The 15,551-nt window shown below is 47.5% G+C and overlaps 1 protein-coding gene across 1 annotated transcript; it reads left to right on the forward strand.

Annotated features, from left to right (window-relative positions):
* Positions 1-3,509: 3,509 nt before the first annotated feature.
* LOC144163926 (uncharacterized) lies at positions 3,510-5,324 on the forward strand. Its single transcript, XM_077694600.1, has one exon. The coding sequence runs from the start codon at positions 3,510-3,512 to the stop codon at positions 4,395-4,397; it is 888 nt and encodes a 295-aa protein (XP_077550726.1). The 3' UTR covers positions 4,398-5,324.
* Positions 5,325-15,551: the final 10,227 nt, after the last annotated feature.

Consider the following 15,551-nt stretch of genomic DNA (forward strand, 5'->3'; position numbering starts at 1 on the left):
ATGGTTATCAGTATTACTTACAATGGAAACTACACTAGGCGTTGTGTTCTGTAGCGGTGAAAAAGCAGTACTTTAACACGTATTTTCAAAATTAATTAAGCCCCCTTTGGTCCGAGATTGTCCAAGAATTGTGGCTCGCCTTTTTCAAAAATGTATTGAAAGCAAGCATTGTGGGAAAAAATTTAAAAAAAAATCAACGAGTCAAGGCACACACTCCTCACACATGTGGGCAACAACGTGCAGTATATTACACGTTTTCTCCTCTTTCTTTAAACTTAGGTCCACCTTAATAGGTTAAGACGTGACCATATTAGGCATTTGGTTATGCTGAGTGAGACACGTTTCTGGACAAGGTGATTCATGTCGGATTTGAAAATGATATATATGAAAATGACACATGAAATGCCACACGACAGACGCAAACTCACAACTGCTTAATTTTACCGAAAAATCCCCCCTAAATACTCTTGCGCATCCATAGAAACGTATTTTAAATAATACGTAAAATTAGCAACTCGATACAGTTGAATAAATGTTTATTCCTCCTCCTCAGTATAAACAACGACTGTCCAAAAATGGTATTTATTTTAGAAAAGGTACGGTAAGGACACGATCACACAGGCGCGTGCTGGTGTAAAATACGTGTCCGGTAATGTATGGGCGATAGTTCAGGGGTCGTGTGCAGTGTAAATGTTTTTGTTTGTTTCTTCTTTCTATAAGGACACAGCGCAGTTTTACAAGGGTGTGGAATTTGCACGCGTATGCACAGGTCTTGTCGCTTCTTACCCGTTTCGCGTATACTAAACTTTTATCCTTTAAATAATCACCACGCCACCTTCAATAAGCACCCTTCGACGTTCCCGAAACGGCAGACGACTGCACTCAGCAATAGGAAAAGTGCAATGTGTGGAAGCAATGTTCACACTCAAGCAGTGACCACGGCGAAGATGTTTCGTGGAATTCAGTGAGCGCATTAACCCGCAACGGCCGCTGATTATTGCGTTTCCAGAGGAAATGCGCAAGCAGAGGTAACTATGTCATTGCTTACTGCCAAACGAGCACACATATTGGTTGTTTTGTCGTGTGCAGCACGCGTCTTGCGCTGCACGCAACGTGAAAAAGCAGACGACGCGAGAGCGCCATCCACACTAGGAGCGGTTCGTCCCGCCGCCGCAAGGGGCCGACTGTGTTCGCGCTCGGGGCGAATACGTTTGTAGTACCTCCTGTGGGGACAAAGCGGAAAAAAAACACCCTGGCTCGAGCCCGAGCCCACGGCGCGAGCGCGCAGGGGTTTGCAACCAGAGCTGGCTGACAGATCCACGGCCTTTACGAGCCCCAATATGTGTGTAGTACCCGCGAATGTTGATGCGAGCTAATGAACACAGGGCAGTTCTGGTCTGGCAACCATGGTATCCCCGCGAAAAAATGACGGGAGAATTTGCGGGTAGGCCAGCCGAAAATGCTACCCGCTTATTAGCGTGGGGTAGGATATGTCCCATTTCCCATATTGAGGATACTGGCTTCTGTGGAGGCAGTCTAAATTTAATTTGGCACCTAGTTGCCCGCATTGCATGGTGCTCATCTGTGCTTTACTGGCTGCTTGTCAAACATGCACTTCTCTGTCGTTTTGAAAACTGCACATCTGAAGTCTTCAACAAAGCTTACCCGCATGTGCGCACTTTTTTATGCAGGTGCCTATGTGGGCTGTGTGTAGCAAGACCGAAGCCACTGGAAAATGTGTGCTGTCGGGGGATGGCAAAAGTGGTTCCCAAGAGCAACGATGATTGCATCACTCGGCATGCATATTTTCCGAACCTGTGCCTTAACCCAGCAGTTCTTGAGGCTGTTTACTTGGAGCTGGAGTCCCATGCGTCCCCATGCCTTGGGAGTTGCACAGGTAAGAAAGCCAGCAAAGGTGCAGGTCCAAAGTGCTTTATTATGGGATTCAATAAAAATCATTTTATCCTTTATTTATCCATGCAGTTTATGTTTCCACAATCTAGAACAGGACTGGTCAAGCAAAGAAGCACTCTTAATAATGTGACAGAGAACTGAAACTTGACAGAATATGTACACAACACATGACTTGCAACGATAGCAGCAGTGCTATCTGCAAAGAACACACAAAGATCATGAGTGCAGCACAAACATATCAGCTTTTATTAACCCACTAGTGTAAACCAACCTACTCTCGAATATAGCTAATTGTCAGTGCGTTTTTAATAAATGCCTAGTAATTAGTCAGCAAGTGTGAAATATTAACATTCATTCTGTTGTACTGTAAAGTGCATAGCTAACTTCAGATACTTTGAGGAAGTATCACTTCACTGCATACAGGCTCTTCACGCGCTGGTGTTGGAGCAGGCTCGGAACAGCCAATCGCGTCGTGCTACCAGCATGTGGGGTGGGCCACATACGGCAGAACTTTCCCTCAGTGTCATATGTGGGCTTCCCGTACCAAGGGTTGTAAGGCTCGTAAGCCATGGTAAGATATTTCTTTTTCAATATAAGCAGCTCCTGCGCGCACAAAAGTGCACCCATTATGCTAATGTAGTTTTATCAGTTGGCTTAAATTTCGGCTGCTTAACAGGCACGGTAGCTGAGTAAAAGGGAGGTCTTGAGAACTGCCATTTTCTGGTTCAGACGTAAAAAATATAAGAAAAAACTGGGCTTATACAGCTCTGCTGTGAAAAGGTCCACTATGTACACAGCCGCAGAACCTTGCTGAAAGCTTCCCGAGCCCAAAGGCACGGGTTTGATTCCTGGCCGTGGCGGCCACTTTTCAGATAGAGGCGAAAAGTGAAAACGCCTGTGTGTTTGAGATTTCGGCGCACGGTAAAGATCCCCAGGTGGTCAAACTTTTTCCGGAGCCCTACACTATGGCACTCCTAATCGCCTTTGTAGCGTCGGTGCGTTAAACCCCACAATGAATCAATACAATGAATCAATCAAATCAGTCAACATTATGAAAGCGAGTGCACCACCAAGGCCTCCACAATGGGTTTTTGTGGTGCATATCGACTAGTATACTCAGCGATGAGTGCTTCCTTTGCTGGCCGGTCGTATGCATCGGTCAAGTGCCGTGTCCTCGACGTGCTGCTCACACTTTCCCTGAGCGTGGTGGCCTCGCAACGCATGGCCACGTAGTTCCCGAGCCTGCGGACATATTCTTGCAAATGAAAAAATAAGACAGCACTTCAGTGTTGCAGCTCTCAGCAAAAATTAACATCAACTGTGTTAATAAAAATGCACTGTGTTAATAAAAAGTGGGCTTGGCAGCTGTGACACAATGCTGTTCGCTTACCCGCTCATCCCAACAATGCAGGTGTTCCTCGTAACCGTCGTTCGCCTGCGCTACCGCTCCGACGCTGTTGCCAGCGCCATGGCTTGACTACTCCTCCCCCACTTCACCTTGGACAGCCCCATCGAAGTCAACATCACCACTCCGAGCACCTATATATCGCGAACGGTCACCGGCGTCAGCTTGTGGGCTTGGCAGCTGTGACACAATGCAGTTCGCTTACCCGTTCATCCCAACAATGCAGGTTAGTAAGCTCAGCAGTCTCTACGCGAAAAAATCAAGTGATTACTTTCTAGTGCAGCTGCCGGGCCCACAGTGTCTTGCCGCTATCCTTGCCGAGTGTTTACATGCTGTTTACTCTGTACTCTTGTTATTATCCGGCGACATTGAAACTAACCCTGGTCCGGAAATGAACGAAATCCTCGCAGAACTGGGAAAAATTAGCGCTGGACAAAGCAAACTAATATCCGATTTTGAAGAAGTGAAGAAGCAGCTCCTAGCAACCGACAAAACATTGTCGGATTTGGGGAAGCGCATGACCGAACTAGAACGTCATTACCAGAATATTGTGCCCATACGAGCTGACATCGCCGCAATTCAAGCCGACACTACCGCAACCACACAGTTAGTTTCCGAACTTAAAAAACGACTGGATGACGCAGAAAACCAGGCACGCCGCAATAACTTAATCTTCTATAACCTTCCAGATACTAACGCCAAAGAGACAAATATTGAAACAGAAGAACTTATTATTAACCACTGTCTTGAAAACTTGGAAATAAAAATTGACCCAAAAGAAATAGATCGAGTGCATCGCCTCGGCCGCCACAGCACTGATCGTTGCCGCCCGATAATTGTCAGGTTCACATTCTACAAAACCAAAGAAAACACCCTCTCAAATGGCAAAAAGTTGAAAGGAACAGATTTCAGCATTACCGAAGATTATTCCCTCTCGGTTCGTACTGCCCGTCGTCATCTCGTTGCTTTCGCCAAGCAGAAATCAGAAAAATTCCAGATACGCTTCAAAACTTTGCACATGGGCTCCAAACGGTACATTTTTGACCACGCATCACAATCGGTCATAGAAGTCGCATAGCGATCACCGCGCCCGCAGACTAAACCGCACCACCGCCAAATCCAATCACGAAATGAACTTTCTTTTTCTGTTATCTTTACTAATATTCGCAGTCTCATGCCGAAGTGTCAACTCGTGTCTAACATTGTGGCGTCTTCCAACAGCAATATTTTGGTATTAACAGAAACTTGGCTAACCAATGAAGTTACTGACGCCGAAGTGCTCTCGGATTTACCAGATTTTCAGTTATTCCGCACCGACCGCAAACGCGGCCGGGGAGGTGGTGTGCTAATCGCTGTTGGCCCAGAAATACCCTGTTCTGCTGTCGACATAAAATCTGACCTGGAAATTTTGTGGCTGATTTGCCATGCTTCCCCTCAAACATTCCTACTCGGGGTGTGCTACAGGCCACCAAACACCAATACAGGTTTCTCACGTGATTTAAACAATATAATGAGCACACTCACGACCACCTACCCTAACGCTCGCATCTTACTTTTTGGTGACTTTAATTTTCCGAAAATTGATTGGCATAACCCTGCACTATCGTCGGCATACGATGTCGAAACGAAAGATTTTATAGACGTTTGTTTGAATTTTAACTTATCTCAAGTAGTGTCAGAGCCCACGCGCATAGCAGGCGGCTGTGCTAACATCCTAGATTTAATACTAACCGACCGTCCGGATTCCTTATCGTCAATTTCATACCTTCCCGAAATTAGTGACCACAAAGTAATACATGCAGATTTTTCCTTCCCTCTTGAGCGGCGCAACAAACTCAAGAAAACAATTACCTTATACGATAAAGGTAATTATGAGGCCATAAACAACGAGCTCGAAAACTTCTTTCCAGTCTTCGAACATGGCTTTCATTCCCGATCTGTGAACGATAACTGGGGGATCTTTAAAAGAAAGATGAATGAACTAACTGGCAAATTTATCCCCACAAAATCATTCCGTAGCACGCCGCAGAAACCGTGGTTTACAAACACACTAAAGAGACTAGCGAATAGAAAAAAGCGCCTTTTTCGCACAGCAAAAGCAAAAGAAACGCCCGACGCTTGGGCGAAATACCACACAGCCGTAAAAGAATATACCACCGCTATTACTAACGCGAAATATACGTTTGTTTTTGAACAATGATTTACCAGCCCTGCTAACCGATAACACAAGAAAATTCTGGCAAATCGTGAACCCTCGCTCTACCAGCACCATCCACCTTACTAATGACTCCGGTCACGTGCTTTCAGATAATCAATGCGCTGATGTTTTTAACGCCGCGTTTTCATCTGTATTTACTAACGAATGTGGCGTACCTTCCCCTCCTGCCCCTGCGCTGATGACATCCTGTATGTGTTCAATTGTTTTTTGCGCAGATGGTATTTCATGTGTTATTCAAAACATGAAACTGTCCTCATCGGGTGGCATCGACGATATTAATTCAAAAGTGTTAACATCCATGAAACCATCGCCCCATTTCTGTGCTTGATATATGCGCAGTCGCTCTCCACAGGCATTCTTCCAGATGACTGGAACATGGGCAAGGTCGTTCCCATCTACAAATCAGGTGATAAGAACTGTCCATTGAACTACCGTCCCATTTCTTTAACAAGCGTCCCGTGCAAAATCATGGAACATGTCATCTACTCTCAGATTGTAAACTTTCTAGATTCTAACAACTTTTCCCACCCCAGCCAGCATGGTTTTAGGAAAGGATTCTCCTACGAAACACATCTAGCAATATTTCTACACGATTTGCATGCTAACCTTGACAACAACTTACAAACTGACGCAATCTTTCTTGATTACGCAAAGGCATTCGACACAGTACCCCACCAAAGAATAATGCTAAAACTATCCCAGTTAAACTTAGACCCAAGTGTACTAAATTGGATCAAAGCATTTCTAACTAACTGTTCTCAGTTCGTGCATGTCAATAATAAATCTTCCGCGTATCTCAAAGTGATATCAGGTGTACCTCAAGGTTCAGTTCTTGGCCCCCTCCTGTTTCTAATATATATTAACGACCTACCCCTCAGCGTATCCTGCAAAATCCGCATGTTTGCAGATGACTGTGTAATCTATCGGACAGTAACTAACACTCACGACCAAACTCTTCTCCAGACACATCTTAACCACATTCAAGAATGGTGTGATAATTGGCTTTTGTCTCTTAACCGTAACAAATGCAAACTTGTTACGTTTTCCCGCCGTAAAAATCCTTTCATTTTTTCTTATCATATCGCCAACGTCCCAGTACAGTCGCAACCATCCTTCAAGTATCTTGGTGTCACATTACATTGCGATCTTACTTGGAATGCGCATATTACTAACGTCATTTCATCGGCAAATAAAACTCTGGGCTTCTTGAAGCGTCACCTACGTCATGCACCAAAACATGTGAAGTTGCTGGCATATCAGTCCCTCATCAGATCAAAACTCGAATATGCCTCCCCCATATGGAACCCGCCTCAAACATACCTCATTAACGACCTGGAATCTGTCCAAAATCGCGCCGTTCGATTCATTCATTCGCAGTACTCGTACGACATCAGCGTTTCATCCTTGAAAGCACAATCCGGTTTATCACCCCTCTCTGTTCGCCGTCGTATCGCCACCCTTTCCCTCTTTCATAAATTTTTTCATTCTTCCCTCAATGCAGCTCCTTACATCCTCCCCCCGACATACATTTCTCACCGCACAAGCCATCCACTTCAAGTGTCCCGTTATCGCAACAGAACTGTCACTTTTTCCGCTTCTTTTTTTCCCCGCGCCGTCAAGGATTGGAACGACCTTCCCTGCTCCATTGTTTCAACCACCTGCCCATCATCCTTCATTGCAAATGTTACAAATCACCTGTGCTGCGAAAATTAATGTGTTCAAGTGTTTTCTTTTCCTGTGTATCCACCCCTTATGTAATACCCCCCCAGTGGGGTCCTTAAGGAAATAAAAATGAAAAAAAAAATGAAAATGAAAAATCTCCGGCATGAATGGGCACGGCAGACCGTCCAGCGCCATGTGGCTTTACAAGCCGTTTTTCTGCTTCGTGCAGGTTTCTTTGCTTGGTCTGCTCGTATCAACGCCTCAGCCCGTATCGATGAATTTCACTGCATTCAGCACGTGTCATCAGAGGTTGGCGACGTCGCATCCATATCACCTGGTTCCTCCGTGGCATGACGTTCAACTGGCGGCGCTGCCTTCGGGACATGTGACCACCTCGGACATCCCTAAAAGAAGCCCACGCCAGGCCTTCAACTTCAGTGGGCACGGCAGACCGTCCAGCGCCATGTGGCTTTACAAGCCGTTTTTCTGCTTCGTGCAGGTTTGTAATTATTCCAGTACTATTAGAAGTGATTGCCGAGGTTTACTGGTCCTGACGTGCCCACAGCAGTGTGTTGTTCTTGCGTATGATGCATACTGCGCATGCAAATTGCTCATGTGTGGTGATGTCGAGATGAACGCCGGTGTGATGAGTGGCTCGGAGGGGGCATGGTGAAAGTAGTGAAAGAAGATTTCACAACGCGGGAGACACCAAGTGGCCGCTGGCAAAAAGACACCACGGAGAAGAAGAAGACGAGGGCGTGGTAAGAGCAAAGAAGAGCACGAAAGAGCAGGAGGCTGACGTGTCTGTCTGCGTGGTCGCTTGCTTCTAAGCTGCTTGGTTTTTCGCTTTCCTGGTTGAGGTGATCGGCCAACCTTCAGGCGGATTAGCGGTTGTTTCCCGCCATTCTTTTGGTCTTTTCTTTTCTTCCAGGTTGCTGGTTTCCGCGCCTGGATGTCTTTTGAGTCTCCTGGCCGGGGGAGTTCCCCCTGGGCGGCCTCGATTCGTCCGCAGGACATGCAATTGGAAGCCCTGAAGCGCAGTGGGGTGGGCAGCATCCCCGTGGCCTTGGTGCCAGTAAGGGGCGGATTCATCCGGCTGAAAAACCCGCGGGCTGTACAGGCGGCACTTCGAGCGGCTACTGAGAAGTTCGAGCACATTACGGAGGTCCGCCCGTTTGGCAAAGGTGGCGTCTTGTGCCGATCGTCAGACGAGACCTGTGTCGCTGACCTCTTGAAATGTACAATGTTTACCTCTGTTCAGGTGAGTGCATTTATCCCCCCTCACCTTGCTTGCGTGAAGGGCATCGTTCGAGGTGTTGATGTTCAGATGACACCTCAGGAGGTACTAGAGCAGTTTTCGGTAGCGGGAGTCACCTCAGTTTACCGTTGCAGCCGTGTTGTAGAGAAAAACAGGGTGCCAACAGAATCTGTCATTGCTACATTTGTTGGGACGCAATGTCCATCGGAGATTAAAGTATGGCCTCTCATTTACCGTGTGGAACCTCTCTCTCCCCGGCCTCTTCAGTGCCACAACTGTTGGCGTTTTGGCCACACATCCAAGGCATGCAAATCGCCTCCCCGGTGTCGCGCATGCGGTGAGAGCCATTCTGTCGAGCTATGTACTGCCCAAGATGCCAAATGTTGTTTGTGTGGAGCGGCACACCCAGCTGACTATTCTAATTGCCCTGCGAGAGCTCAAGAAGTCCAAGTTGTCGAGGTCATGGGTAAGCGTCGCTGCTCGCGTGGGGATGCTGTTACAATTGTCAAAGAAAGGACACATGGTTATGCTGGAGTTACGGCCAAACACTCTCCATCACTCGCTGATGCAGCCGTAGTGAATACCATTGTTGCAGCGGTTGAACAAGCCGTTGCCAAGCTCCAACAGTCTTCCCTCGCTGACCCAGCTTTTGCTTCCGTTGTAGCAGCGGCTGTTGAGAAGGGTGTCTCTTCAGTAATCACCCAGTTAACTTCCACCATAATCGAGTGCGTGTCTCGCACAGTGGTGACTCAGCTGGCGCCACATTTGCAGCCCGCTCCCCTTTTGTGTACCTCCTCTCCCCAAGTGATCCAGCAAGTTTCCACCGTCCCTGAAGGTCCGCTGCTCTCAGCAGCTAATCTTGCCTCGGATTCTGTTAAAGTCTCGTCTACTCTCGCTACTTCGGTGCGTGGTTCGGAACATCCTACTTACGCTGAGGCTGGTACTTCGTCTGTTCGTGGTCCTACGGCCGACAACGAGTATATTCCTCCCCTTTCGCCCTCTTCAGACTCGGACATGGAGCTTCAGGCTTGGCCTATGGAGACTGTTCTTCAGTCTAGTAAACGTTCCGGATCACCTAGTACCGAAACCCTGGAAGTGCAGCCAAAAGCAAAATCCAAGAAAGGTAAATCTGTTTCAAAGCCCAAGAATCAGATATTACAAGCTGCAGTTGCTGCAGCCGGTCTCTCTGAATCATAGGGGTTCTAAAAGTCGTTCAGTGGAATTGTCGCTCCGTTTCGGCAGGCTTTGCGGATTTACTTTGTTTGTGCTCCCAATTTTCCCCAGACGTAATTTTGCTACAGGAAACCTGGCTTAGTAGCAACCAAAAATTTGGACTTTATAATTACCGCACTTTTCGACTAGACAGGCCAACCCGAGGTGGCGGTCTGTTAAGTTTGATATCTACAAAGTTTGCCCACACCGCGAAGGTGTCCTTCCAACTTCAACGCCCAGACTGTGAAATTTTAGTGCTGGAATTAAAGCTACCTGGTTGCCTCCCCTTCTCATTGGCCAACGTGTACTTTCCTAGTGGCGTCGTTGATTCCGAACCACTTGATTTGGCTATTGCTTCGGCTGTACCTCCCATTATCTTTGCAGGAGACTTTAATTCCCACCACGTTACTTGGGGCTTCCCGACGGATTCTTGCGGTAATCGCTTGTTGGATTGGATTACAGATAACAACTTAACATGCATAAATTCGGATTCTCCAACCTACCATAAGGGACAAACGCAATCTGTTTTGGATTTAACTATATCTTCTCGAGGTGTTTCAGTGCCTTCTTGGTCGACTGTTGATGGCGGGTCGAGTAGTGACCACATCCCAATAGTTTTTGACATTGGGTGTCCCATCCGTTCCGTTAACCGCCAGAGCCGTTCTTTTGTTAACTATAAAAGGTTTCAAACCTCTCTGAAGGAGTCCCTGTCCTCTCTGGTCACACAAAATGAAGCTGAATGTGCGACAGGCCTTTGTTCCGCCCTTTCCTCTTCAGCTCAGTCGTCATTATTTGAAGTGATGTCGAAGAAGTCAGTATTGCCGAGTCCCTGGTGGGACGAAGAATGTTCGCGCTGCTTTAGACGTAGAAAGGCGGCCTGGAAGAAACTTTGCCATAACCTATCCCCGCTTAACTGGTGCAACTACAAATATTTTTCAGCGGTATTCAAACGCGCTGTTTCTAATGCTAAACAGACCTATGACACAGATCGATCTCTGTGTCTCTCCAAGCCTAACAATAAGCGTGCGCTTTTTCGCTTTCTTCGATCGCGGAAAGCAGTACCCTCTCCAGATAATACAGACTCCGTGGTGCTATCGTCAGGTGAACTCTCAGAGTCCCTAGAGTGGATAGCTGATGGGCTTCAAGCTCGTTTTTCATCCTTCTTAGCGATGTCATTTACTCCGCCAGACGTGGTAGACGACTTCATAGAGGTAACGCTATCAGAGCTCGCTGACGTCATGACTAAATTGACTGCTGCAGCTCCTGGCCCAGATGGCATTACAACTGAAATGCTGAAGTTATTATTTGACGAGGCTCCCAATCATTTACTTAACATGATCAATTATTCTATTCGACATGCATGGATCCCCGATGTCTGGCGTCTCGCCAAAATACTTCCGGTACTTAAGAATGCTGGTCAGGGCCTCTCGATTGAAAACGTCAGGCCTATTGCGTTGACATCTAATGTGGTTAAATTAATCGAGCGGATTTTGCAGCAGCGCATAATGCAATTGGTGTCCAGTTCTAGAATCTTTAGCCCAAGACAAATTGGTTTCCGCCCTGGGTGTTCGATTTGGAGTGCGCATATGGACCTTGAAAGCCGGATTAAACTTGCCCGTTGCACTAACCAGTTTTCGGCCCTAGTAACCCTAGATGTAGCAAAAGCTTTTGATAGCGTCGAATACCCTGTGTTGTTGTCCCGGTTACAAGTCTTAAACTTCCCAAGGTATATCATAGCTTGGATTTGTGAATTTCTGAGAGACAGGCAGTTCAGTTGTGTAAAATTTAATGTTACCTCCTCACAGCGGCCACAGTCTAGGGGCGTACCGCAAGGGGCGGTCCTTTCCCCTGTTCTTTTTAACATCCTTGTAAGCGCTATTCCGGTGGTTTCTGGTGTTTCTACATATGTATATGCCGACGATATTGCGTTTTTTGCATCAGCACCTGACATTCAATCTCTTCACAAATTATTGCAGTCTTATCTGAATATTATTGCCTCGTGGTTGGACAGTATTTGTCTCTCTATCAATGTGAACAAATGTTCCTTATTAGTTTTTCCAATCTCAGGTCCTGTTAACATTACTCTCAGTTACCGACAGTGCATAATTCCTCAGGTTCCTTCTTTAAAGTACCTCGGGATTATTTACACCAGTGAACTTGACTGGACCCCACATATAGCCCTCATTGAGGCCAAAGGTGCACGTGCTGTTGGGATGTTGAGAAGTCTCAGTCATAGGAAGAAGGGCATGCGCAGAGAGACCCTTCTTATGATATATAGAATGTACGTTCGCCCCATTTTAGAGTTTGGGTGCGTGTTATTCTCTGGGTGCGCCGCGTATAAGCTTCATCGTCTGGTTATTCTGGAGCGCCAGGCTCTTCGCTGCTGTTTAGGGTTGCCTAAGAATGCAGCAAATGCAGTAGTTTACTTGGAAGCGAGCGTTCCTCCTCTGCTTAATAGGTTCCGGATTCTGACGGTTGAAACTTTTCTGAGAGCTTATAGCTCTGAGGTGAACAGGGAGCAGTTTATTTTTATTGCAGAACCAAGTGCGTTTATGGTGCACCAATGGCCCAGGTCCTTATGTCCACAAAGCACTTTGATACAGAGCTTCCTTTCTCCATTGGGTGTAGCAATAAATCAGATTATTCCATATACTGACAGGAGTTCACCTCTTTCTATCAATTTCCTGAACATTTTCCCCAAAAATGCTAAACTTTTACCAGCCCGGCTACTCAATCGCCTTCTCGAAGATTATTTGGCCTCTATGCAACCAGGTGCTATAATTTATACAGATGCCTCTCAACGAGAAGAAAAATCCGGTATCGGAATATTTTCCCTTTCCCTTAACTGGACCTTTTCGGTTCGTCTGCGTGATTTTATCCCCATATTCTTTGCGGAATTCCTGGCAATTGTCCTGGCGCTACGAAAGCTGGATGTGTCAATTACATCTCCAATGATAATTTCCGATTCTTTTTCTGTATGCCTAGCCCTTTCTTCCCCTAAAGACACTCCCCTTCTGCGGACGTTTCGGTCACTCCTGCCACCTCACTTCACTGAAATTCACCTTCTTTGGGTTCCTGGTCATGCAGGGATCACATACAACGAGACTGCCGACTCTCTAGCAAGGGTAGCACTTTCTGGGCCTGTAGTAGACGTCGTAGAGCCGACACCTTTAATAACAGCAGCTAGGTACCGTAGGATGCTGAAACTCCAAGTACAGCAAGAATCGGTTTTATTATCATTAAGGGATTTCAATCATCTTAAATTTTCATGGAAACCTGAATGGTGCCCTTCACGCAACTTAGAGGTGATTATTACAGCCTTACGTTGTCGAGTACCCAAGTTAAACAGGTATTTGCACAGGTCTCGTCTGGCGCCAACAGCTCTGTGCAGCTATTGCAACGAAGACGAGTCTGTCGATCACTTCCTTTCGACATGCCGACGTTTTTCCCGAGTGAGACGTCAGTCCCTGGAGGTGCCGCTTAACAGTTTGGGGATATCCCTAACAGTGCCGGCTATTCTATCGTTCGGGGCATCCGAAACGGGGTTCTGCCGCCGGGATGTATGCTCTGCCCTCCTGCGCTACATTGAAAATTCAAAACGATTCTCTTTATGATTGCGATTGGTCACCCTCGCTTTGATTTTTCAGGGTTTTTTTTATTTTTTTCCTTTTTCCTCAAAAATTTTTCAAACCGGTCTAAATTATCTTTCCTAAAAGTCGCGTGATTAGAAAAGAATTCCATTCATTTTAACCATCCTCTGTTGATTGGCCGATCCCCTGATTGGGTATGTGCCATAGCTAAAGGCGCAACAACAACAACAACAACAACAACAGCGAGCAAGCGCTGTGAACCCGGGAATTGCAGGGGGACCGAGACAGGGCACGGTTGGACTGGCATTCCCACGTCAGACGTCCGGTCGACGTGCCGTCCGCTACGAGACCGTCGCCATCGGTGACCAAGGCGAGCTTCCGTCTGGGTGCGGCTCGGGCACGAGTGATCGCAAGGCTCTGCCGCGTCGTCACATTCCGGCTCGAGCCAGGGTTTCTGCTGCTGCGAGGCCGACGTTCGTGGTGCGTCAGCGGCCCCATGCTCCTGCTCGGACCGCCGGGTTGCTAAGTCCTGGCCACGACTTCCCGGCCTGGTGTGCTTGGTCGCGGAGGTGTTCCGGAGCGTCCCACACCAGCTCGTTGGCGACCTGTCCGTGAAGCAGCCGGCCAAGTTTGCGACCCTCACCCTCGACGACCACTGCGCCCCAGCAAGACGTACCTGTGAGCCGTGCTCAACGCAACTGTTTTGCGGGCCTAGCGACAACCACTGCCGTGGAAAGCTAACCGAACCCGCTTTGCGAACATTTTTTTAAGTGCGATGCACTTTATAAGCGACCCCGAACCTTCCGCCGTCCGCATTGCTCCTCCTCTTCTCCCCTAGCAACGGCGCGAGGAGCGGAGAGGAGCGTCTGTAGCAACGGCGCAGCGACGTCACACCCCACGTGACCCGCGCGCGCTCCGCCTCCCGCGCCGTGGCTGCGCGCGCCCGCGCCGGCTCCCGCACCGCTCCTCGCGCCGTGACGTCACACTCCCACGTGACCGCGCGCTGGCGCCTTTGCGTCTGCTCCCCCTTTCCTCGCGCCGTGACGTCACATGCTCTGCAGCTGGCGCGCCTCTCCCCCCGTTAGGTTTGCACTCACCCTCGGCGCGCGCCTCTCCCCTCGCCTGACAGCTCCCCCTCGCCGGTACTGCGCCTCTCAAGGCGATGGCAGAATCACTACGCCGTGTACTCTCGGCGCAAGAAATGCATTCGCACTTCCTCACGATTCCCTTCGGGGAGGTGGGGGCAATTTTTTTAGTTACCTTCATTTTCTTGAGTGGCTAAATAGGTTTAAATACATTCCGTCCTGTGTGTGCGTCCGGCATTCCTCTCATTGGGTTCTGCACGATCCTAGCGCAACAGCCGGACCTGATACGCATGAAATGAGCACCGTTGATCTATTGAATCAGTTACTTGCAGGGCAAAACAAATTATCAGCCGATATTTCTGCTCTCAGGGCACAACGAGCCAGTGTTGAAAAACTGATAACAGATCTAACTTCCCGCTTTGTTGACTTAGAAAAACAAACCGCCCCCATTGATAACATTGAGCAAACGATGCATTCTCTGCAGGCGAAAGTGATCGATTTAGAATATCGTAGCAGGCGCTCTAACCTGATTGTGTTTGGACTGCCCGAAGAGCCAAAAGAAAGCGATACTGTCTTGAAACGGAAAGTCCTCACCGAGCTCTTTAATGTTAAACTTGGTGTTCCTTGCAGTTCATTTGGAAGAATCCACCGCCTCGGAAAACCTTGTGGGAACGTTAGGCCAGTGATATTATTTTTTCAAGATTATAATGAAAAGCTAGAGGTTCTCCAGAATGCACATAAACTTAAAGGAACTAAACTTTCTGTACAAAGCGACTATTCAAAACCCACCCTTCAGAAGAGAAAACTACTCTGGGATAGCGCCAAAAACGACAAGCTAAACGGTAAGAAAGTAACACTAATATACGACAAGCTTAGTATTGACAATGAACTGTACGTATGAGACGATACCGCCAACAAAAGAGTTAAACTTCCCAAATCCTACCAGGGGCCAAAGAAAGACAGCCCAGACTTAGGTGCGTCATGTAGTAGCTCAGGTGTGGCAGGGACAGCCTGACTTAACTCTTCCAATGTTAAAGAATTCCGACTTTTAAACATTAATTCCCGCAGCGTTGTCAAGAAGAGTGAACAATTAGAAGCTGTTATTCTGGGTCACGATCCGCATGTTGTAGTGATTACAGAAACCTGGCTGCATGACGACATAGATGATAGTGACGTTTTTCCTACAGACTATCAGGTTTTTCGGCGC

Source organism: Haemaphysalis longicornis, unplaced genomic scaffold, assembly GCF_048455015.1.
Source record: "Haemaphysalis longicornis isolate Haplotype H1 unplaced genomic scaffold, Haemaphysalis longicornis Haplotype H1 scaffold_1, whole genome shotgun sequence".
In the NCBI taxonomy this organism is placed as follows: domain Eukaryota; kingdom Metazoa; phylum Arthropoda; class Arachnida; order Ixodida; family Ixodidae; genus Haemaphysalis; species Haemaphysalis longicornis.